General features: G+C 34.0%; 1 protein-coding gene across 1 annotated transcript in view; it reads left to right on the top strand.

The window, feature by feature from the left end:
* Window positions 1–23,355, top strand: part of ADAMTS20 (ADAM metallopeptidase with thrombospondin type 1 motif 20) — a 198,429-nt gene extending 175,074 nt beyond the window's left edge. The window contains exons 32-39 of the mRNA XM_003252282.2: window positions 163–360; window positions 1,072–1,201; window positions 1,399–1,493; window positions 1,581–1,672; window positions 2,218–2,351; window positions 8,011–8,102; window positions 20,614–20,718; window positions 22,923–23,355. Coding sequence (XP_003252330.2) covers window positions 163–360; window positions 1,072–1,201; window positions 1,399–1,493; window positions 1,581–1,672; window positions 2,218–2,351; window positions 8,011–8,102; window positions 20,614–20,718; window positions 22,923–23,012 — 936 coding nt within the window. The 3' untranslated portion in view covers window positions 23,013–23,355. The remainder of the gene's footprint in view (window positions 1–162; window positions 361–1,071; window positions 1,202–1,398; window positions 1,494–1,580; window positions 1,673–2,217; window positions 2,352–8,010; window positions 8,103–20,613; window positions 20,719–22,922) is intronic.
* Window positions 23,356–26,940: the final 3,585 nt, after the last annotated feature.

Below are 26,940 nucleotides of genomic sequence, written 5' to 3'. Positions count from 1 at the left end.
TTGTCTAATGACTGAACCTATGTTTGCTCATCTGTAAATGAAGCTAATTAAATAGGATTGTTGTGGAAATGACACAGCACAATATATATTAAGCATCTGACAAATATTAGGCCCTGGCTAAAGTTAATGACATTTTCTTTCTTGTAATTATGTATTTTTCAGTGTGCAAACAACTGTGGATTTAGTTACAGACAAAGGATTACATATTGCACTGAGATCCCAGCTACTAAGAAACATAAGCTCCATCGACTTCGGCCTGTAGTCTATCAAGAATGCCCTGTGGTGCCTTCCTCTCAGGTTTACAAATGCATTAACAGCTGTTTGCATTTGGCCACTTGGAAAGTTGGAAAATGGAGCAAGGTTGGTGTACAATTATGAATTTTAAAACTTCTGAATAAGACTTTTTAGGTGTGGGAAATCTGGTAATCTGTATGTATGTCTAACTAGCTCCTCAGAGTTGCCTCAGACCACTATTGTCTAAAAACCACATTATCAGTTATTTATATAAATATCTTATCTCTTGTTTGATGCTTGCTATAACTTGCTTAAAGCAGAGACCATAACTCATACTTACTTCTGTTCCTCAGAGAACTTAGCACAGTGGCTTGCACTTTGAGTAAGTGCTTAAGAAATATTTATTGGTTAAGTGAAGAAGTAAATAAATCTAACATATGAGTAATGAAAGTTATTTATATCATATTCTACTTCCAATTTAATTGATAGACAGCAAGTAAATATCACTTTGCAAACTTAGCATATAACTTAATGAGATAGTTTTAATTACTATCACTGACTAATGTTTATTAAGTATTTACAATGTATTGTTGCTAACTGCACAAAATGAATGAAAAGAAGCCAGTAACTGAGAAATCACAGATTCAGGCTCATGCCTAAGGATTTTTCCCACCTGTGACTATCCAGCCCCCAGCATAGTTTTGTGTCTTCTGTGGATCTAGCCACTACTGATCCTCAGTGTGCTCCAGAAATACCTGGTCTAAGAAAAAGAGACTTGGATTTTCTGGCCTTATGATTCATAATATAGTTTACCTTCAAATTTTACTCTGTTCACAGTGCTCAGTGACTTGTGGAATTGGGATAATGAAGAGACAAGTGAAATGCATTACCAAACATGGTTTGTCCAGTGACTTATGTTTAAACCATTTAAAACCAGGTGCTCAAAAGAAATGTTATGCCAATGACTGTAAGTAGTAGACTTCAAAAATCTACCTAATACCTAAGGGTTTCTAATAAGTTTCAGTTAAAATAAATATCTGTAGTAGTTGCACACTCCACTAAACAAAGTGTCAGATATTCAGAGTGTAGCAATATTTCTATGATTAAGTTCTTGCTGTGTTTGTAATTTGCTCTGTGTTAAGTTGTGTTAATTTGTCTTTGAAGGTAAATCATTTACCACCTGCAAAGAAATTCAAGTGAAAAACCACATTAGAAAGGATGGTGACTATTACCTTAACATTAAGGGAAGAATAATAAAGGTATTATGAAAACAATTCCTTTTTTATTTTAACATTGATCATTAACTTTGGAAAAAGTTTTTCTAGATGTTTATATTTTTTCTTTAGATTTATTGTGCAGACATGTACTTGGAGAACCCTAAGGAATATTTAACACTGGTCCAAGGTGAAGAAAACTTTTCTGAAGTGTATGCCTTTAGGTACGAGACGTGTTTTGGTCTATCTGAGCATTTTCATGGTCCTCCAAGAGAACTGGAACTTCTAGCCTTCAGAGTGATACTTGAATAGCTTACATGTGAGACAAATAATGTAGGAGAAGGTAGACATGTTAGGACCTAAACCAGATGTTGTTAATGCCTGTTCAGAAATAAAGCCTTAAATATTAACATGTATTGTTAATATTGACTATTAACAGAGAGATTGACTAAGAATACTGTGGGTGAGAAGTGGGACATAAAGAAGGGAAGAATTTAAGAACTATGTGCATTTTCACAAAATCAAACTAGTTCCAGTAATAAAAGCTAGAAGAATTGCTGTTGAATTATTTTTCTACAAGCTCTTCTTAAATGTTTCATTGAAAATGTTGTATGTTCACCTTAAGTGATTTTTGCTTCTTTCTTGTTTAACTTGTTGACACTATAATATCGAAGAGCAGGAGTGTGTTTTATTTTTCTACTCCCAAAGTTTGTCTACATTATGGCCTAGTAACTGCATCTAACACTAAAATATTCCAATGTTGTTACAGACTAAAAAATCCATATCAATGTCCTTTTAATGGAAGTAGGAGGGAAGACTGTGAATGTGACAATGGACACTTAGCTGCTGGATACACGGTTTTCAGCAAAATAAGAATTGATCTCACTTCCATGCAAATTAGAAGTAAGTGCTCAATCTATATTTTAAAATCTAAAAGCCTCCATTTGCTTATGTACGTCGAACAATGTGTTGGTGTATGTTGTAGCCAGGGTACAGAGAAGGACCTGGCATTGTGCAAAAATTACTTACTTTTTTTAAAAACAGTTAGCTACATACTTCCTCTGCAATGACATGCACCATGGGGCCTTTTTTTTTTTTTTTTTGAGACGGAGTTTCACTCTTACTGCCCAGGCTGGAGTGCAATGGCGTGATAATCTTGGCTTACTGCAACCTCCACTTCCCGGGTTCAAGGAATTCTCCTGCCTCAGCCTCCCGAGTAGTTGGGATTACAGGCACATGCCACCATGCCCGGCTAACGTTTTTGTATTTTTAGTAGAGATGGGATTTCATCATGTTGGTCAGGCTGGTCTTGAACTCCTGATCGCAGGCAATCCACCCACCTTGGCCTCCCAAAGTGCTGGGATTACAGGCATGAGCCACCACTCCAGCTGGGGACTCTTAATAAAAATGTAATGACAGTAACAAGTAAGATACTGCCCTTCCAAGATAAAACCCTCTACCTTAAAATCCTCAGGTACATTAAGGATAAGAAAGTTAATATCCTCGGTCTACTTGTGGAAGCTTTTTGCAGGGTTTAAAGTAAGCATTTACATTAGTTTCTAATGATAATTTATCAGGTATTTTCCAATACATTATCTCATTTGACCTTTTTAACACTCTTTTATTAGTTAAGGCGGATACTATATCACAATGTTACAAGTAATATGGGAGTTAAGCAATTTGTTCCATTCATACAGTTAGTAACTGGCATTACGGAAAACAAAGTCCTACTCATAGACCTTAGATTATAGATCATACTGCTTATCTAGAAAGTAATTTATAATACAATCAAGTCAAAACATATTTATAGAACTTCATATGCACCGGGCAAATGCAGCCTGCTGTCCAGAAAGTTACACATCTACATGAAGAGGCAAAAAAGTGCATTTCACTAGCAGAGACTCCATCTCAATTGCCATTGAATCATCAGTGCCTACCATGGTGCATAAGTCATAGAGAGCAACAAAAAAAATTAAGACAGTATATGCATGAATACATAATATATAAATTATAGTCATAAAATTATGAACCATTATTATTAATAATGGTGGCTATGATTTACTGAACATCCACCATCTACTACAGTGTGGAAGCATTATATTACTATGGTTACAATAATAAACTCTAGACTGTCTGGGTGTAATTCTTTATTTATCAACTCTGTGACTTTGGGCATATGTCTGTAAGCCTCGGTTCCCTCATGTGTAAAATGAGAAACTACTACTAAGGCTTTTTCTTCATTTCCTTTTTCTTTCCTTCTTTTTTTGTTCTTGTTTGGTGAGGATTAAGAGATGATATTTCTAACATATCTAGTCATTGTTTTACGTATAATACAAGCTTGTCAAACCTACAGCCTGCAGCCCTTATGTGGCCCAAAACAAATTTGTAAAGTTTCTTAAAACATTTTGAGATTTTTTTTGTGACTTTTTTTTTTAGCTCATAAGCTATTCTTAGTGTTAGTGTATTTTATGTGCGGCCCAAGACAATTATTCTTCCAGTGCGGCCCAGGGAAGCCAAAAGATTAGACATCCCTGATAGAGTACATGCTCTATAAATATTGGTTATTATTTAATGATGTGTATGGTTATAAGTATGTTATTAGCACTCTAAGTTTCTAATAGACACTCAGTAGCTTATCTGCTGTTAACTAGACTGCTTTTTAACAAAGCTGCCATTTTGCCAGGCATTGGTCTGGGCCCGGAGCATACAATGTCAAATATATACAGTTTCTCCTCTCTTTTTCTTCCTCAAACTTGCATGGTAAAAATCCAGCCTTGATTAAATTAAATCTCCACCCATTCTGTGCTTGCAGCATAAAACTGAATGTGGCAAATAATACACAGCCCTTCTGACGGATACCATTTTAAACACATGAGTATTAAGCTTACACAGATCCATGGCACTGCCAAATAATCCTATTGCACTTCCCTAGTCCATTCTCTCTCCTACTTTTCTAAACGTCTAACTTATACCTTCTCCTGTAGCTTCAAATTTCAAAATTTTTAATACCTCCACTCTACTAACTCACTGCTGGTGATCTTGCTTGCTATTTCACTGAGAAAATAACCAGAAAGGAATTGCTCAAGTTCCCACTGCCACATCTACCAGCCTACCTGAATCTTTACCTGTCTCCTTTGCTTTCTCCTGTTTACTCTGGATAAAATCTTCATGCTCCCATCCAAGGCAAATCCTGCTTCTTGTCCTCTAGGCTCAGTGCCTTGTACCTACTCAAGAACATTATTTCAGCACATTTTCTAATCTCTCTCACATCCTCAATTCTGCTGCTGAATCATTTAAATTATTCATAGAGAAACATTTTATTTCTTTCATCATAATCACGTGCAAATCATCTTGAGTTCTATCCTTCCAGCCAGCCACTGTCCAGTTTCTGTGTTCATTTATAGTAAAATTTCTTAAATGAGTTATAATTTGCACTCTCCAATTTCTCTTTCCCCATGCTATACTCTAATCAATCTCTTATTCATATCACTTCCAGGAAACAGTCCTTATCAAAGTCATCAATAGGCTGTTTCCCTAAATTCAATGATAAAGTCTTGTTTTCCATCTTACATGATGCATCAGCAGCATTTGGATCCCAGGACATCATCCTCTAATGGTTTTGTGCCTTTCTTGATCCACTGTTTCTCCTGTCTTTCTCACCGTTTATCGACTTGGCAAGTTATGCAAGTTATTCTTCATCTTCTACAACTCTGAATGTTGGGGAGCTATAGGATTCAGTTGTTATTTGGGAATCTCATTAAATTAATAGATTTCAAGTACCGTCTATTAAATGACAGTCCCAAATGCACATTTCCAACTTGGATTGCTACCCTAACCTCAAAAATCCAACTGTCTACTCAGCATATTCATATGAATGTCTAATAGGCATGTCAAACTCAATGTATCCAAAACTGAACTTCTAATATTTCCTGCCAAACCTGCTCCTCAAACCCAAATGCTTACCACTGCAGTAAATGCCACCAATAATATTCTACTTAGTCTGGCTAAAACCTGGCAACATCTTCAACTTCTACCTTTCTTCTACACCCACATGTAATTCATCATCAACTTCTGTCAGGTGAATTTTCAATGTGCATGCTGTTATGGACAAAATTGTGCATTTCACTGGTCAACAAAAGTCACCATGACCTTCCCACCTCTATTCCCTCTCAGTTTTCTGCTGCCCTGAGCCCCGTCATCACTCCTACTACAGAAACAGTGGCCTGTTTTCTGTTCCTTGAACACACCAGGCATGTCCCCATCTTAAGGCCTTTTCTCTTACTGTTCCATCTGCCAGGAACATTCATCTGTAGCTGTCTGTGTGGTTTACCTCTTCATTTCTTTTGGGTCTCTACTGAAATTTATCTTCTAAATAAGACCATCCAGAACCACTCTCCACCACTAAATTCTCTTCCTCCCCATTCTATTTTCTGCTCTATTTTCTTTCCATAGCAAGTATCACCCCTACCATAACAGTAATATTTATTTTATAACTTGTCTCTTCCTGGTAAGACTCAGGTTCCACTGGCCTCTGTTTCACCCACTGTTGTGTTTGCAATATCTACAGTACTGCCCAATGCAAAATATATTGTAAATCAGTATCTGTTGAATTAAAAGTCCTCACTTTTCTCAAGAGGTTTATAGGAACAGATAGCTTGAACAATCTCAAGACAACTTTGAGTTAACAAAAGAGGCAAAAAAAAATGAGTTTTAGGAGGGAGAAGCATGAACAAAAGCATGGAAGGGAGAAGCATTTTGGTGATATCAGAGAATAAAAAGCAGTCTAGTTTTGTCTAACATAAATCAAATGTAGGTTGGGGGATGGTAGCTTATTAGAGAAGTTAGCAGAGAGCAGATCATGAAGAACAGTGTATACTAAACTATACAATTGAATTTTATCTTGCAAGTTAAAGGAGCCATTGGAATAAAGGCATAAAGGCATAAGCAGGGGAAGGAATAGAGTTGGTTGGCGGCAGAACAGATTGTATCCATGAAAAATGATTAGGAAGCGAATGTAACAATTCAGATAAAAAGTGATGAGTACTGGGAACATGGGTTAGGATACCTATTTGAGAAATATTAAAGAGGTAGACACTACAGGATTTTCTGATAGAAGGGGTGTGAGAATTAGTGACATGGAATATTTAGAAAGGTTTCTAAAATAACAAGACAGATGGTAGTACAGTTTAGTGAAATGGGAAATAGAGTAGGGCAAGTAAATTTGGAGAAAAAGATAATGCATTTAGCTTTATTTATTATTAGCTAAATTACAGATATCTGTGGGTCATCCAAGTAATGATGCCCAATAGGAGTTTGATATATGTTCTGTAACTCATCAGATCAGGTAGACTGGAATATATACTTATGAGTCATCATTGTGTAATTGGCTGATGAAACTGGCTGTTGACTGACATGCTTTTGGAGTTAGTAACAATAGATGCTTTGAAAGTTGTGTCTCTGCTGTGCCCCAGCCTAACCCACAAATGCCACAAATAAATAGTGGTGTGCAGATGAATGACGACCAGTTATCCAGGGAAGAAAAAGTCTGATTTGTGGTGTTAGGCACTAATATATACATGGTGTATATATTCCCACCCTGACCAATCATAAGCTACCAACATGACCTCATTGTACCTGGGCTTGGGAAGAGATGCACACAGTTGGCTCTCACTAGTTGGTACAAGCTGGCTCTGGTAAACCATGGAAAGCTTCCTGGTTTTTGAAACTTCCCTTTGGAGATAGGACAAATATTTCCAGAAATGCTATCTTTGGGAATTGCCTCTGAAAGACTGATGTCATCCTGGGACATGCAGTGATTTTGCAGTCTTGAAAGTGAAGAGATTTGGAATACATAGTGGAGGTGACAGCCACTGGCTAGATGATTTGGTTGGGATAATATTTGATTCAAACATGATAGGTGATTGAAGCAGCTGACTTTTAGGGTTACTTCCAGCCTGTTTTAATCCAATGGCTCTATTTTTGATACTTTATGTAGACTCTTCAGCATTATTACCAGTCAGGAAATTTTGCTAACATTGTTAGCAAAAGTAAGTTTGAAAAAAATAAAAAGAATAACATAACGCAATAAGACATGAATAAAAGAAAATGGCATACTTTTTTGCAGAGAGATTTTGAATTGCCTAAATGAATTTTTATATATGCTGTCTATAAGCATTCAGTTTTATCATTTTGTCATTTGTGTTTACATAACCATTTTTTCTCCAGTGATTTTGCTCCTGACTCCACTTTACCTATTTCAAGTATTCTATGACTTCAAATGTAATAATGCATTTATTTAGTTTTAACTCTTCTGTTTAATCACAAATGTACTTGTCATTTGTTAGGGCAATTCTTGATATGAACATTTTTGCATTAAACAAAATTTGTTCAATGAGAGCCTGTTCTATGATATATACTAGAATTGTGGCATTGGTGCTTAAAATTTTAAAATTAATATATAAATATGTATATTTACTAAGTAAGTAATATGAAAACTCTGTGTTTGACAACAAAGATTGCATTATTGTCTCCATGCTAAAGAGTTTTATTTATTATTTTCTAGCTACGGACCTTCTTTTTTCCAAAACAATATTTGGAAATGCAGTTCCATTTGCCACAGCTGGAGATTGCTACAGTGCTTTCAGATGCCCACAGGTATTTCATGTTTGTTTGATTAATTTTCTTACATTGTGAAAAAGTTATAGCTTCTCTTCATTCATTATTTTAACCAGAATATTGCAAGAAACATAAGTAAATAGAAATGCAAAGCTTCATGTATGCACTTTGTTTCAAAGGTTATAGATAACCTTTGGAGGAAAAGCATCTTTGCCAATTTTGGGTTTGTTTAAAAGGTATAACAGTAAGTTTAAACAGATTCTATTTCTTCTGCCATAATATGTTATCAGTTTCTTCATCTTTCTGTTTAGTCCATGGAAATGAATAGATATTTGTCAAAAGGCAAAGGAACGGATCACAAGCATATGACTTTCATACACTTCTGCTGACATCAGTTCTATTAGCTTCCTGGGTCTGTAACACCCTCCAAATGACAGTCTATTATCAATAAAATGTATATTGAATACATTTTCATATTTTTATTCTTGCTTTTATCCTTTATTTCTAGAGTTCTCTTCACATGCTCTTATGTCATTTCCATGATTGCCAATATAGAGCATGCTTCCTAGAAGAAAATTTACTCTTACATTTTTAACTAGAGATTTTACATAGATAATGAAAAGAATATTTTTATGATAGATAAAGAATTGTAAGCTAGATGAATATAGCACTTTTAGGTGACTCATTGCTAACTGAATATATGAATCAAATCTACTACCTAAGACAAGTGGTAATTACTATATTGATATCATTTTGAAGAGAATTAGTTAATAGTTTGTCATAGATATCTCTTCTTAGACTATTCCATTTATAATTTTCATCATATGATCGAAGTTACGCTTACATTAGGAAGAGAGGACATTTTCTGTTAGAGAACTTAAAGGAGATCAAGAGACACTAGAACTACAGGCTAAAATGAGTAAGAACCTGAATAAATCTATACATCTTAACTTAGGTCCAGAAACTCAAACAGAATGTGGTGATGTTACATGAAAAAGACATAGGTGTTTTCTTCGCCCAGCATGAGTTCAGTATGACTCCTTTAGAGCAGGGAGTGATTTATAAACAACCTAATATAATCGTAAGATTCCAAAACAAAATAGCAAGACTGAAGGATTTATTTTTATTTGACACTGGAACATTACAGTTATTTTAAAATTTCTGTCTGTAAAACATCATTTTCAATCTATTTAGGAGTAAGAGGAGATCACAGGAAAGAAAGAAGGGTTTAAATCATGTCAACTAAGGAAAATGGAGAAGGTAGCCAGGAAAAGAGTGGGAGATAATGGTAACGACCTTTACATATTTAAAGAACTACCATGAAAGAGGAGTGAGGTCGTGTGTGTTCCTCCAGGAGGCATTAATAGGGCAGTAGATTCCAGCTCAGCATTAAGAAGGCTTTGACAGGTAGAGTGGTTGGTAAGGAGAACCCAAATCTGGGGCCCAAATAAATCATCAATTTTTGCTTATATTAGTATGGATTGATCTTGTATTCTGCAACTTTGCTGAACTCATTTATTATTTATAACAGTAGATTACTTAGGATTTTCTTTATACACAGTGATGTCATCTGTGAATAAAGATAATTTTACTTCCTCCTCAATCTAGGTATCTTTTATTTCTTTATCTTGTTTTATTGTGCTGACTACATCTTCTATTACAATACTGAATAAAAGTGGCAAGAGTGAACATCCTTGTGTTCCAATATTAGGCAAAAGGCATTCAGTCCTTCAGCAGTAAGTATGTTAGTTTCATGTGTATGTTAAGTATGTCAGCTAGGATTATTTTCTAGATGTCCTTGATCAGGTTGAGGACATGCCCTTTTCTTTCTAGCTTAAGTGTTATTATAAAAGGATGTTGGATTTTCTGTGGAGAAGATCCTGTGGTTTTTGTCCATTACTGGATTGATAGAGTGTTACCACACTGATTTATTTTTGTATGTTGAAACACAACCTTGCGTTCCTGTGATAAATCCCACTTAGTCATGGGGTATAATTATTTTCAGATATTGCTAAATTTGGTTTGCTACTATTTTTTGAGAATATTTCATTCATGTTTGTAGCAGAGATTGTTGTATCATTTTTTTTCTTGTGATATCTGTCTCATTTTGGTATCACAGAAATAGTGGCCTTATAGAATGTAGTGGGACGTGTTTTTTCCTCTTGTACTATTTGGGAAGAGTTTGAGAAAAAATTATTCTTTGTATGTTTGGTAGAATTTACCAGCAAAGCCATCTGAGCTTGGGCTTTTCTTTGTGAAAGTTGTTTTAATTACCAATTTACTCTCTTTATTTATTATAGATGTATTCAAATTTTTGTTGTTCTTGAATTTGTTTTGGTAGTTATGTCTCTTTAGGAATTTGTTTGTTTTATCTAAGTTAACAAATTGGTTGTCACACATTGTTCATAGTATTCCCTTACAATCCTCTGCTCTTCTTTTTCCAGTGTTTTAAGGTAGAAGTGTAGATTATTGATTTGAGATTATTTTTCCTTTTTAATATAGGCATTTGTAGTCATAAATTTTCCTTTAATCAATTCTTTTGTTGCATCCCAAAATATTTGGTATGTTGTGTGTTTCCTTTCATTTATTTTATTTTCTATTATCTATAGTTATGTCTTTGATCTATTGGTTATTTAAGAGTGTGGAGTTTAATTTCCACATATTTGTATATTTCCCAAATTTTCTTTTTTTGGATTTCAACCTTTATTGTGACTGGAAAACACGCTCTGTGTTATTTTATCCACTTACGTTTATTGAGGCTTATTTTATGGCATAACATATAGTTTGTCCTGGAAAACATTCAATACATTCTTGGGAAGAATGTGCATTCCGTTGTTGTTGGGTGAAGTGTTCTATAGACTACAGACCTTACTGGTTTATAGTGTTGTTCAACTCTTTCTTTCTTGTTGATCTTCTGCTTAGTTCTATCTGCTGAAATTCTACGACTATTATTTTTAAATTGTTTGTTTCTCAATTCAATCTCTTGTGTACTTTCTTTTGTTTCATTTGTTTTGAGATTTTGTTGTACACGAATATATAACTGTCATAACTTCCTAACATATTGACCTTTTTATCATTATAAAATATTCTTCTTTATCTACAGTAATGTTTTTGTTTTAAAGGCTAATTTATCTGATATTAGTGTGGCCACTCCAGCTCTGTTAGAATTGCTGTATATATTTTCATCCCTTTACTTTCAACTTATTTATATCTTTGGCTGTTAAGAATGTCTCTTATAGAGTATTTTGTTGGATTACTGCCTTTGATTGGATTTTTTTAACGTCACTATTGCTATGTCTGGATTTACATCTGCCATTTTACTTTTTGTTTTCTATCTGTTTCATGTTGTCTTTGTTCAGCTGTTCCTCCTTGCTGCTTTCTTTTTTATTCAGTGAATGTTTTCTAGCGTAACATTTTAATTTCCTCAATTTTTTGAATTGCTTTCTTAGTGGTTATTCAAAGGCTTACAATATATATCTTATCAGAATGTACTTTACATTTTACTATTGAACATTTCTCTCTTTCCAGTGAAATATAAAGACAGTACTAACTATAAATGACCTATTTCTTCTCTTTTTCTGCTGTTTGTTATACATATACCATTTATAAAGGCAACAAACTTGCAACATATTGTTATTATATTAACTTAAATAATTTTATGTCTTTTAGATAATATGAGAGAAGATAGAGCAATTGTATATTCATAGAGTTTGTTATGTAAACCTCATTTAGTATTTCTGGTTCTCTTTATTTCTTCCCGTGGATTTGACTTATCGTCTTGCGTCATTTCCTAACTCTAAAACAGCTTTGCTTCCACCTGTCTTATTTGAGCCATTATTGTCAAATATATTACATGTCTATATATTACAGGTCAATAATTATATACACCTTGGTTTATGTGATTGCTTTTAAATCAGTTAAAATAAGAAAAGTGAAGACATATGCAATTATAGCATATTTTATAATTATCTATATAATTAACTTTATCAGTACTCTTGATTGTTTTATGTTGATTTGTATTAATGTCTGATGTTACTTGATTTCAGCCTGAAGAACTTCCTTTAGTATGTCTTGTAAAGTAGATCTGATAGCAAGAATTCCTCTTAGTTTTGTTTATCTAGGAGTGTCTTTATTTTGCCTTTCTTTTTGAATGATAGATTTGCTTATTAAAAATTATTGATGTACAGTTTTTATTTTCAGCACTTTGAATATGTCATCACACTGCTGTCTGACTTCTAAGTAGATAATAGATGTCAGCTGTTTATCTTATTGGGTTCCATGGATGTGGTCATTTTTCCCTTGGTGTTTTTGGGGAGTTTCTCTTTGCATTTGTCTTTCAGTGTCTTTACTGTGTCATATTTGATGTGCCTCTCTTTGTGTCTACTTGGCTTGGAGTCCACTAAGCTTCTTGGATGGGTAAATTAATATGTTTCACTGATTTTGGAAAGTTTTCACTCATTATTTTAATATCTTTCACTGATTTTGGAAAAATTTCAGCCATTATTTCTTCAAATATATTCTCTACTCTTTTTAATTCTTCTCTCCTTTTGGTGCTTCTATTATGCATATGTTGGTACACCTAATGGTGTGCGTTCATTGCTCTGAGGCCCTGTTCATTTTTCTTCTTCTTTTTTCCTCTCTGTTCTTCAGATTGCATCATTAACATCCCTTTAAGTTTGCCAATTCTACTAGCTCCAGTAGACAATTTCAGCCCCCTTCGTGAATTTTTTAATCTTGATTATTGTACTTTTCATCTTCAGAGTTTTCCTTTGACTCTTTGTAAAATATGATATCTTCATCTTTATTGTTATTCTCTATTTGATGAGACACAGTTATCATACCTCCTTTTACTTTTTTAAACATGGTTTCTTTAGTCCTTTGAACATATTTATATTAGCTGCTTTGAAGTCTTTGTCTGCTTAGTCTGACATCTGATATCTCTCAAAGGAAGTTTTTCTTGACTTTTTTCCTGTGTATGCATCATGCTTTGTATGCCTCATAAATTTTGTTGAAAACTGGACATTTTAGGTACTATATTTTAGCAACTGTGATTACTGATTTCACCCTCCCTTCTGAGGCTTCTTGTTATGGTTATTGTTTACTTCTTTGTTTGTGTATTTTTTTAATTACCTGGCTGAACTGTTTCAGTGAATTCTATTTCCCTTGTAGTATGCGGCCTTTGATGTTACTCCTCAGCAGGCACAGTCTTGGGCATGCACAGTGACCGTGATGCTCCTCTCCTTCAGGGATAACAATAGTCTTAGCTGGGCTTTCTTCAGTTCTCTTTCCCTGAAATTGTGTTGAGTTTATTCATGGTCTGTCTCTACTGATATCATGCTTAGCTCTTAGTCTCCACTAATTGCTAGATGATTTCCCTAGTCTGTCAACAATATTTTGGGGGCATAAATAACTCCATAATCTGATCCAATTAAATAGAAGCCCCATGGCCTCAATTAGTTTTATAGTCTGTTTTTGAGATCAGGAAAGTCCCCAAGAAGAGCCTTTCTTAGCTGCCTCATTCCCTGGTTCTCTCTGTTAAACTTCAGTCTTATCGACCGTTTGCCTTCATTGAGCTACTGCCCTCCTCTTAACAACACACCACTAAAATCTTCTTTTCCATAGAGTACCTAAACTTGAACTTCTCCAGGTTCTATTCCAAATAAGCTCAGTCGCAATAGGAAAAGCTAGTGAATTTCCTATTTTTAAAACTTGATTCTCTCCCTGGGAAGAAGCTCTGCAATACTGTGGATCTGGGGACAGGGACAGTGGTCCATTCCTCAGAGTAACACCCCTGCTCTATAAATGGAGTGCTGAGTCATGGCAGTAATCCCTGGTCTTCTTGGCTTTTGACCTTGTCAGCATGGAGTGTCTGCCTTACCAACGATTTTTCGTGGGGACATTTCAGGCCTAGTGTGCTTGATCTACCATGCCTGGGATAGATTGACTGCTCTATGGGTAGGGACTGGGTAAAAGAAGGGAGCTTCAGACTCTCAGCTACTCTTGCCTATAATACAACTTCTGCAGTACAGAGTTGGGTGGGATGAGAAATACTGGTGGCCTGCCTGTCTCAAAGAGAAACCATAGCCGTGGCAGGGAGCTAGGGGGAAATGGAGTCCTGTATCCTTAACTGCATTCACCATGATTAGAATGATCATCTTGCTGAGGTGGGAGGAAAAGAGGGTGAGTCATGGTTCAGATGCCACAGGTTCTCACTGTTCTTACCTAGATTTAATAGATTTTCTTTTTTTTTTCTTTTGTAGCACAAATTTATTACTTAACAGTTATGGAAGTCAGAAATCCGAAATGGGTCTTACTGGGCTAAAATCAAGGAGTCAGCAGGGCTGCATTCCTTTCTGGAGGCTCTAGGAGATAATCTGTTTTCTTGCCTTTTCCAGCTTCTAGAAGTTGCCTGCATTCCCTGTCTCTTGGCCCCTTTTCATCTTTTTTTTTAAAATTCTACTTTAAGTTTTAAGGTACATGTGCACAACGTGCAGGTTTGTTACATATGTATGCATGTGCCATGTTGGTGTGGTGAAATTTGTTCTGTGGTTATACGGAAAAGGGAGAAACATTTATTCAAGAAAATCCTCTTGATTTTCTTCTTGAATAAATGTCTTCTTGAAGAAGATTTTCTTGAATAAATGTTTCTCCCTTTTCCGTATAACCATAGGACAAATTTCAGAGACCGTAAGTGGTGGTTATAATTATAATTTTCACCAGTCATGTTTGTTTCACTGGAGAGAGTGTCCATGGGATCCTCACATCACCATTCTAGAAGTGCTTCCTCACATGATCGTATTCTTAAAGGCAGGCAACTTTGCAGAGGAATCCTACGTTCTCATTCAATCTTTGAGGCTGGTTAGCCCTATTTATGTCCATTCTTCTTCCCAATTCCCTATTTCACCCATACTGGTGATGAATACCTACCTCCAACATGGTGACTCTGACCTACTACTTTCCATTCAGTTCCCTTCCAAGGACCGTCCTTTCTCTGCTGAGCCCCTCCTCTCCTGAAGTCCTGCACTGTCTCTTTTTATACCTGTTCTTAAGTCAAGGATGTGTAATCTAAAACTTTTAACATTCTAAACAGTTTTTTCCTTGATATGTGGATATCTTTTGTTGGTGACACATCATTTCAACCCTCTTAAATGGAGATTATACATTCTACAATGGTTAACCTATCTCAAGACTGGTCAACTTTGTCCAACAATCCATCCTCCTTTTAAGCTGTGCCTTCTGGTCATATATTTGATGTAATTAGAGATAAGTAAATTGACAATGCAACCTAGTCTGCTAATACAAGGCCTAACAAATGTTGTTACTTTGGAAAGGTTACCCAGTTCTGGAAATCTGGTGCTTGTCATTACGTGTTGAATTGGGAAAGGTCTGGTCAATGAGACATCAAGAAAATCACAGGAGACGCATATACAAGTAAATCATATAACTGTCAAATGGAATTAAAATTTTATTTTATTTTATTAAAGAACTTTTCTTATAGGAAATATCAACATAAATCCAATTATTACAAATAAAATATTTCTTCATGTACATGGAATTTGAATGAGATATTTGCACAATCAGGTTTTTAAATCGTATGATAGCTATTTCCATTTCTTTCTAACTCCCTTTCTCCAATTTCTCTGTAATCCTCTTTTTTCCCTATAAGATCTTGAAAAAGTTATATAGCTATAAACTGCGATTACCCAGTTTATAGCTGAAGAGACAGACATTCTATGTTAACAGTCTGTCCAAGATCCTTAAGAAAGGCATAGGCAGAACCAGCAATAAAATGCTCTTCCTGCCCACTGGGGCGAGATGTCTCCCTTGCATGGTTTTCTAGGCATTTCTGAAATGAAAAGCTCCGTTTCCAAAATTAGTTGTTATTGGGCATAGACACATGCTGTCAAATGGAGCTGTGCCCATCTATATTCAGCCTGTATTTATCTGTTTGAGGCTACTGTTACCAAAAATACAAACTGCCCAATATTTTTGGAGATGTTCTGTAATATATAAACCAGATTCTGTGTTATGTTACACAGCATTTGCATGCATACTCTCCAGATGTTTGATGTCACAGAAAGAACTTATTCTGTTGTTTGAGATTCATCAAACCCAAATCCTCTGTGTTTGCACGTGACAGGATAGTCTGGGATAGGAATGCTAAAAAGAGTATGGACACATATGGCACTCTTTAGGGAAAATAAACTTTGCCACATTGCAATATGAGACGAAGTTAAGGAGTGTGGTGTGACTTTAGAATGCATATGTCGAAAGTAAAGTAAAGTAAATGTTTTGTACTTTTTGCAAAGCCACAAAAACTTTTAAAAAACAGAAGGAATGTGGATCTCTTTAACTGGTTGGTAATTACATAAAAGTAAGAGAAATAATCATATTCGGCTAATGTCAGTGGGTCATGGCCAGCATCCAGTTTGAATGTTAAGAGTCAGTTATTAGGTATTTGGAATGTGTATTCATTGTTATCAGGGTGTAGAGTTTAATATATATCCGTAAGATCTACCCTTTCGATTACATTGTTTAGATCATGTCCTTACTTTTGTTCACTTGATCTCTTGTTACTGGAAGTGGTATATCGATTTTTCCTATTATTAGGGTGTGTCTGTGTCTCCGTGCATATTTCATAGTTTTTGCTTCATAAAAGTTGTTGCTGTATGATTTGATACATAATATTTATTATGTGTTATGTCTTCTTTGTGGATTATTACTTTTAGCACTTGCTTGTCATGGTTTCATGATTGGGGACTCAAATTCTCCTTTGTCTTTTATCAACATTGCTACCCCGATCTCTTTTTATGTCTTTTTATGCTCATTTTAAAATTTATTTTTATTTATTTATTTATTTTTTTGAGACAGAGTCGTGCTCTGTCGCCCAGGCTGGTATGCAGTAGCACAGTCTCAGCTCACTGCAACCTCTGCCTCCCAGGTTCAAGAAATTCTCCTGCCTCAGCCTCTTGAGTGGCTAGGATTACAGGTGACTGCCACCACGCCCAGCTAATTTTTGTATTTTTAGTGGAGACAGGGTTTCTTCACCCTGTTGGCCAGGCTGGTCTTGAACTCCTGACCTCAGATGACACACCCACCTGGGCCTCCCAAAGTGCAGGGATTACAGGCATGCGCCACCGTGCCTGGCTGGTGCTATGTATTTTCAAGTCTTACTCATTTGAAAAATTGAGTTGTTTGTTTCCTTACTGTTGAGTTTTGAGAGCTTTTTATATGTTCTGGTCTTTTGTTGGATACGGCATTCTACTCCGAACCTTGCCTTTTCTTTCTTTTAAGAATCTCTCACAACGCAGTTTTCAATTTTAATAAAGTCAAATTTTTCTTTTATGGACTATACATTTTGAATCATTTCTGAGAAACCATTAAATAAACTCAAATTACTAAGATTTTTCTCCTTTTGGAAGTTTTCTTCAAAAACTTTTTATAGTTTTTTGCTTTATACCTAGACCTACAATTTATTTTGAATTAAATTTTGTATTAAGTCTGAGGGATTTATAGACTTAATTTTTTTGTCTGAGCCAAAAACATATAGATAGCCAACTGTTCTAACACCATGTGTTGAAAAGACAATGTTTTCTCCACTTATTTGCCTTTCTACATTTGTCAAAAGTATTGGCCATATTTATGTGGGTCTTTATTTCCTTTGATATACATGTGTCTGTCTTCACCAACACCATATGTCTTGATTAGGATAGCTTTATGACAAGTGTTAAAGTAGTATGGGTCCTCCAGCTTCATTCTTCTTTTGTAAGCTTATTTTGACTATTTAAATCCATAGCCTTGATATGTAAATTTTAGAATCAACTCTCTGTATCTACAAAGATTCTGGGTAGAAAATCTGTATTGGTATTATATTAGATCTATAGAATACATACATAATAAAATGTGTACAGTACATTTAAAAATTCTAAAACATAATTATTTAATGAGCACACATGAACCAACCAGTCAATCTAAGAAGTGGAACATTAAAACTTGCATCTATCTATATGCTTCTCCTCTATCTTATACCCATACTTACCTTTTTCTTTGATGCAGCCAGTTACTCAAGAATAAACATTCCAATTTATTGAATTCCTAGGTCTTCTGAATCATGTTACCTTCCATTTGTGATTTGGCTACTGAAATTTTACTTTGTATAGTGGCTGTTTCTTCCAAATGTCAGGAGAGTAGAAGAGGAGATAAGTTTCATACTCTGTATCTACTCTCCTGACATTTCATACTACATATGCATGTATGGAGAGAGAGACAGAGAGAGAGAGAGAGAACCTCGTATGTTGAACTAATTTTTAGGTTAAAGATTAGGTTTGAGGTTTAAATTTTAATCTTAAATGAAGTATTGGAATTAATTAACACATTTATTCACTTATTCATTACTTCTAAAATCCTATAGGAATGTATAAATACCTTTATATGGCACTTACTGTTCTCTCGTTGAATTACTTTTTTGGGGTACATATGCTATTTCACTTAACAGATTTAGAGTGAGATCTGTCTGAACTCTCATGGTACTTGACATCATCTCTGCCAGTCAGTTCATTTTGAACAAATGAGTGAGATGTATTTTTAGCTCTGTCAACATCATACCAAATTTCAAATAATTGTTTTACCATTTTTTTTTTGAGATCGTATTATGTAGTTTTTAAGTGAGGACTAAGAATAGAAGTAAAGCTCGTGAAAATTAGTCCAGAGAAATGGAACAATCAATAGTTCTAGACTCAACTAATTGTGTTAATGACCACCTAAGGCTCTTAGTAGTCAGTCAGATTCATTCCTTTTACTTCCAGTGTGTATACACTTGAATATTTTTAAGGCACATTTATCAGGGAGGTAGAGGACAAATGGAAGAATGGAACAACAGTATTAAGTTGCATGGCCCAATCCGGGCACTCAAGGAGCATCTGGTTACAAGAAATTTACATGGTAGAATACGTTTTCATTTTTTAATAACTTTATTTGGTGAAAAGCCTATTTGAGAAGGAATGTGAGATTGGAGGTGTACAGTGCAAAACCTGTATCAGGTTGATTAAGTATCAAATAGAATAATATATCATAAGAATCAATTCTTTTTATTCAAATATTTGTAAACATAAAATACTACTTTGTCTAGCTTTAGTGTCATTCATCATCATAGAGTCTGAAGAGTTTTATATATGTACTTGTGTATTTACTTTTATAATACTACTATTTAATGTTTTTAATGCTGCACTTAATTCATCCATTTGAAAACACTTATTGAGAACTTAGGCCCTGTTCTGGGCTCTGGGAATATAGCAATGAAGCTGACATAGAGTTCATATTCTAAATTTCATAACCAAGTGATGTTGTATGTGATACATTTTCTTTGAAATTGATCTAAAACTAATTATTTCTGCAATGGGAAATTCTCAATTTATTGTCATTGTTTTATACAAATATTTGATCTTTATTTGTTTTTAAATGAGAAATATACCATATAAGATTGCTAAGAAATCCAAGTTAATGACTAAATTGATATCTAATTGTTTTAGCAATATTAATAATTCACATTACATATGGAGTTTATTTAGCTTTTGCTTTTATGACAAGATAATATTTTCATTCATATAATATAAAATCCAGTGTTTCATCACAGACTTGCTCAAGATTCATGAGTCTTAAGCCACTGAGATATTGTGAGGTAATTAAAGAATGTCTTAATATTGTTCTGAATCTATATGCATACTGAACATTGTCAGTAGACTGAACATGTTTGCAGTTCTACTTTTCAATGTTCAAATCTGTACTGTAAAATTATATAAATATGACACAAATGTTACCCATTTTAATAACACATTTTCTCAGTTAACATTTACAATTTAATTGTTAACAAAGATAGTTTGAAATATTTTGACATGAAAATGTTCCTGTACTTGGAAAGAATTAGATCATGAAGCTCATAGGGGACCCACACACCATAATGTGTGTAAATCATGTGGCATCACACATCTACACACCGTTTCTGGTGTTTAAAATGGATGTAATTTCCAGGACAATAATATTATATTAGATCGTTTTGTGTGGTGAGTTAAGAAGTAATATTCTTACCACAAAAGGAATGGGGCGATAACAGAGATTCTGGAAAATATGTTAGATAGGTGAAACATCACAGAAGTCAGCAATGAAGGGTCAAAAATGGAAAGTGTAGAAATGTTAAAGTGCAGCAAATGTAGGTCCCATGAACACTATTTCTGTCAGGACTTGCTAATTTCTACAGGACCATTATTTCTAGTTGTCAAATCATAGAGTCCTAGAGTTGGGCAGAGTTACTTCTTCACAAATAACATTATATGGTATTAATTCAGTTGTCACTTGCAATCAATTGTCAAAGTCCTTAACTGGTTCATTTTCTTTACAGTAAGGTTATATCGATATTCTTTCATTTTATAAAAGACCCTTGAAAAGTATTTTGAGTCCATCCTTATATAATTCCTATTCAGATGTTTTTAGCCAAGAGCATTCTTAAATATTTTGTAAATTCCATCTATTTTTCTTTGTTTTATTTACAATCCAGGGACAGTTTAGCATTAATTTGGTAGGAACTGGGATGAAGATATCCAGCACAGCAAAGTGGCTCGCTCAGGGGAGTTATACCTCTGTCAGCATACGAAGATCAGAGGTAAGTCCTGTGGGACCAAAAAGCCTGTCTGAAATACTTCTGAGCTATGAAAAAGTTCTCTACCTAAAATGTAAACTTATATGAAATTGATGACTAAAGAGTTATTGCATATAATGGGTATATTACGTATAATGGAGCACAACATCAATTTATGAAATGAAACGGGATTCATTTGTATTAATGTGCATGTGGAGGTTTTGTATACTTATGAATCCATATATGGGCTATAGCTATTTGAACATAAATTGCCAAATGCCAGGACGTATAGATTTTGTCTATCTCAAGTTTGGAGCTAATGACTTGAAATACAGATGTTCAAAAAAGGTATGCTTTTTACTATACTTTAATTACTGGAGGTTTACAGGTTTTAATATTTCAAAATGAGGGTTAAATTTTTTGTTTTCTTCCCTCACTGTTTTAGTGATGGGGGTGGTGTTGGAGACACTTGTCATTTAACAAATATTCTTCACAATTTTTTCAAGAGTTAGGATTATGTATTTATGTTGTACTCATGTTTTCCTATCTTTATCTAGATAACATTGTTATTTTATCTATAAAAGTATAGACTGTTATGTAGTATTTTTATATATATAGTTATAACTATTTTTATAGTTTGTTCATATAATTATTGTAACTACAGCACATGTTGTATTATCCAAAGTAGAATCCACTTAATTTTCTGCAGGTGTGGTGTTCCAACATGTACACTTCATGAAATGCTTTCTATTACTTATGGCTATTGTGTCTTAGATAACATAGCCCTGCCCATAGTAAATCTAGATCTAGGTTATATGTGTTCTCACCTATATCGCACATAAATTAGCACCAGCAACAGCCCCTGTATACTCTAATGTTTTATGACTTTTATTTCTTATGATAAAAGTAAATTTTGTTATACTCCTATTTATATAAATATTTCTTATAAATGAAATTTAATATTCTGATAGTCATAGCCTTTAAAACACTCTATTTCTGAAGATGATAAAATTGTGCTTAACAAAGGATTTGTGTTTTTATTAACTTCTATTCTAAAGATTAATTCATTATTCATTTCATTGAGAAGTTCTTTCTCAATCAAAAATGTTGCACATAAGTATTTCTTGAAATCCATTGCCTGGTGTGAAACTGACTGGTAAAATCCAGATATACTTACAGAAATGCAAACATATTTTCCTTTGCCAATAAGTTTAATGAAGATTGAGTTTTTACTTCAACAGAGGGAATAGGGAATACAACTCTGGGATTTTACTGCCATTCCCTTCTCTGTGTACTCAGATTCTCCAGAGTTAAAATTGCTTTAGAAAGAGAAGGTAACTTCAAAAGCTTCCGGTCTCAAAACATTCTTCCATCTCAAAATGTCCCAAGAACCTACAGTTTTCTTCTCTATCTTTACTCCCTTAGATTTAAAAAAATTACCTTTTCCAGATATGATAGGAGTTCAACCTGTTTTTGTCTCATGTTCTGGAAATGTCTTCAGTCTTGACTTTTAGACCTAAAGATGTGAGGCATCTATCACGTCCTAACCAACCCACTTTAGCCTACCTCTGCCACCTGTTCCTCAGTGAACTGCTCTGCTTATGGAACAGTCTCCCATTTTAGTTCTTTTCTAATTCTAATGACTGCTTTCAGCCGAGTTTTTATTTATTTTTTTTTCCATTTTACCACCTTCTATACTTTTCTCCAGAGTGTGTTTCTAATGCCTCCACGAGATGCTTGAAATAAATGGGATAGAATATGAATTATATGCCTTTAAAGTCAAGTTTGCACAATATCTTTCTTTTATTTAGTCTAAGAGATTATTATATAAAATTATGTAAATACTGGATTGCAAATTGGGAGAGGTTTTAATAAACTCACTGAAGCAAACAGATACCTAGATGAAAAAATATGTGGATTGAGATTGAAATATGTGGATTGGATTTAAATCTTAATTGAGATTTAAATTGTCTAAATTATAGTAGGGTATATAATATTCAACTAGCTAATATGAATCTCAGGTTATCTAATATCCTTTAACTTTCCCATGTCCACCAATTTGAACTAATATCAAAAGGGGTATGATCTTTGACCTTAAATGCAATTGTTATAGGAAAGCTCTGCTAATGATTTTAGCCATATGATTCAAAGCATTTGCTTTTTCTGCTATTTGCATGCAGATACCAGCTTGTATAAGATTCTTCTGTATTTCTTCTTCCAATTTTCAGGATGGAACCAGAATTTTCGGCAAGTGTGGAGGATACTGTGGAAAGTGTCTTCCTCGCATGACTACTGGTCTCCCAATTCAAGTCATATGAACATTTAGAAGGGGGAAGTATGCCCTAAAGAGGAGATATTCTCTGGAACATTCAAATAACTGGTGCTCATTTCTTTATTTCTCCCTTCCTGAGATTTCCATGTCCAATATGTCTCTGCCTTTTTTTCAGGGTGCTCATCAGGGATTCAAATCACTGCTTAATAAGGTCTATAAAAGAAATTTAAGAGCTGTCTTAATTTATTTTATATCTAATCAGGATATTTTTTAAAGAACATAATAATTTATAATAGAGAATACCAGGATTGAATGAATTATACCAAGACAGTGTTGCTCTTAACATCTTGGCCTGGACCACACTTATTTTATACCTATAAACACACATGTAAATCTCTGCTCAGTTTTGTATTGTACAATGAAATGTTTATTCTACTTGCTAAAATGAAGCAAGTAAATATTAGGATAATAAACATTCAAAATTACTATAAACATTATTGAATCTTTCTGACAAATCAATAGTTGCATAAAAAAGCACAGAGCCATTATACTTTTTACTCAAACTGTTTAAATACCTTGTTTTATTTTTCCTTTAATTTTTGCTTGTGGATTATGGTGCTTCAATTAAAAAATAGTCCTCAAAATGAGGTACGAATTGTGTATTAAAAATGTATGTTTGGGTTAAATAGTAAATAAAAAATTTTGTGGGTATAATAAAGATATGATATAATTTAATTTTTAAAATCTACCTCAAATTTGATTGTACTTATAAGAACAATACATTGTTTTTATAATGTTTATATCCTGTTTTGCCTTTATAATTCTTTTATGTGTATATATATTCTTTAAAAATCTATTTTCTCAAAGTTATGTACTGTATTCTATTAATTAAATATGTGAGAATTCTTTTAATTTTGAAGATCTTATTTTGGTAAACATAAAAATATATTTTCATATGTAAAAGTTTTATTAGAGATGTTTAAGTTATTTTATATCAGAGGTTTCTCAAAGCCAGAACATAAGGGAGCATAAAAATTAACTATTAATTGGCAAATTCTCAGGTATTAAGAGGTTTTTTCATGCAGATAATTTAACCATGTATTATATAATAATATGCTTTTGAAAGACATGTAGACAAATAATATTTTTCTATGGAAATCTACTCTGAAAACAACAAAAAAAAAAGCCAAATGGAATCTACTAATAGATTTCTGCCTGTGAATACTAGTGTACTTGTTTTACTCACAAAGTGTTTTCTCCCAACCAAACATTTATTACAGATGTATTGTACCATATAAAGCTCTAATGCAATTTTGTTTCAATGTGGTTAAACATTTGAAGATGTCTGTATCAAAAGAAGTATTTTGTATTATGTGCCTTAAGCCAGTTACAAACATTAATACAAAATGTGTGACATTTTCCAGGAATCTTTTCATGTATATTTAGAATCTTACAATTGATAAACATTTAAATAAACATATTTTTATGATTCATTAGCACTTTGTTTTTATTGTCTTTACATGTTAAAAAAAGAACTTTCACTGCAAAGATCTATAACTCTAAAGCTTTAGAAATTCTAATTTTTTTTTTTTTTTTTTTTTTTGAGACAGAGTTTCACTCTTGTTGTCCAGGCTGGAGTGCAATGGCGCGATCTTGGTTCACTGCAACCTCTGCCTCCCGAGTTCAAGTGATTCTCCTGCCTCAGCTTCCTTAGTAGAGGGGATTATAGGGGCCCGCCACCACACCCAGCTAATTTTTTGTATTTTTAGTAGAGATGTGGTTTCACTAAGTTGGCCAGGCTGATCTTGAACTCCTGATCTCAGGCAATCCACCTGCCTCGGCCTCCCAAAGTGCTGGGATTACAGTCATGAACCACCATGCCCGGCTAATTCTAAGAAATTTTTAATCAAATTCGTGCAGTTAGGATGAAGCACAGCTCCTATCTATGCCCTTCTCATGGCATAGGAAACCTGGCAGGAAAGCTGGCAACAGCTTGCAATGCCTCTGAAAGCTTGTATATACTAGGACTATTGGTGTCCACTCAGATTCAAGTGACCAAACCAGATCACATGACCAAGTCCTACACAGTGGGGCAGGGAAATGTACTCCTGCAGGGCAGGATGGCCAGATGTATGGAAATGGTTGGGGACAACAATCTCTCCCAAGGCAAGAAGCAGGTCCTTGTAATATATCATCTTCAACCTCCCTAGAATTTGCCCAAGTACCTCCAAAGTGGTTTAATAAATTAAATTACCACTGGAAGAGAATAAAAATTTTAGTTGATCCATATTCTCAATGACACCTGAATTTCTGTTTTGTTTTGTTTTCTAATCTGATGGGACATAGCATGGTATTTCATTGTCTGAATTTATATTTATCTGAATACCAGATGGGGATCTCTCATACTTTTTTACATTTGGTTTCTTTTTCTGAGAATCACTTTTTTATTATCTTTTTCAGTTTTGGTTTAGGATTTTTTTTTTAAGTTAAAAGGCTTTTTAAAAATTACCATCAGAGTGGGAACAAGAAAAATAGAAGTTTACAGTTTGGGGCTGTTATTTTAAATTCACTTCCTTTGTCCTCGCAGTGTCTGTGTCAAAGTGTTGCTGTTTTGCTCAAATATTTTGCCTCCTTTCTAACCCCAAATTCTCAGTAGATAGCATTACTTTCTATTTTACAAGAAAACCATTGAAAATAAATTCTTTCAACTTCCTGCCACTTACACGTCTCCTCTCCATGTCCCCTGCCCCAAAAAAGTGAAAGAAAAAAAAGTCATATTTCTGAATAAAAGCCAAGCAGCTTTATGTGGATGTAATTTAAAACATTTGAGAATCTCTTGCCAAAAAGCATGCTTTTGTATTGTACCTTAAATTAGTTGCAAATATTAATACACAACTTATAACGATTTACTTGTTTAACATTTAAGATGACATGCTCCCTGCATCTATTTTATCTTTTTTTTTTCATGCCCTGATGGAGAAACAATTACCCTGCTCATGTCTAAGGATAAACACTCAACCTCTGCCTTTGATTTCTCCCACTCTGAATTCTCTGAGACTTCTTTCCATTGATTATTCTGTCTCCCTTTCCTTTATCTCAACACTGGTTCCTGTTCTTCATTCAAAAACCATGTTTGCCTCTCTTCCATATTAAAACAAAAATATCTCATTTTCCTGTACAATCAGTAATTATGTCAAGTTAGTTTATCATATTGTTTAAATATTTTCTATATATTTATTGATTTTTCTAATTGTAGTATTGATTATTGAGAGATTGTAATCAATATAGTCAGTACTGCAATTAAAAAAATTGTAAAACAGGTAATTCTCTCTCTATTTTTAGTGTTTGCTCCAGGAATTCCAATATAGATCCTTAACCTATCATAATCTACCTTCAATGTTATAAACTTCAAATACAATTTTATATAAATTCTTGTTTTACACGTCTTTTAAAATAAATAAGATACTATAAATTATCCTTTACATATTAGCTGGGCATGGTGGTGTTCATCTGTAATCCCACCTACTCTGAAAACTGAGGTGGGAGGATTGCTCGAGCCCAGGAGGTCAAGGTAGCAGTGAGTTATGATAGTGCCACTGCACTGCACCCTGGGCAACGGAACCACACCGTCTCTTAAACAAACAAACAAACAAACCCTAACATCATGTACAAACATTGATGGAAACAGAAGATAGTAATATAATAAATTTTGCAATAACAACTTGTTCACAACTGAGTACAGATTTGAAAAATATAAAACTGTTTTATGATGCTATAATAACAAAAAGGAACAGAATTAATTTATTTTATTCTCCCTCAATGTCACTCATCAGGATAAAATATATGTTGGCTACTAAATGTAGCTATCAATCAACACTGACCATTGTATGAACTTCTAATTTTTAAAAATGAGTACAATTTTCAAACATGGAGAACTCATTCTTTCCCCTGTTAATTTTTTTCTTATAATTTTA

This window comes from Nomascus leucogenys, chromosome 11 (genome assembly GCF_006542625.1).
Source record: "Nomascus leucogenys isolate Asia chromosome 11, Asia_NLE_v1, whole genome shotgun sequence".
Taxonomy (NCBI): Eukaryota; Metazoa; Chordata; class Mammalia; order Primates; family Hylobatidae; genus Nomascus; species Nomascus leucogenys.
Note: the sequence above shows the minus strand (reverse complement) of the source record. Positions and strands in the feature narration are given on the sequence as shown.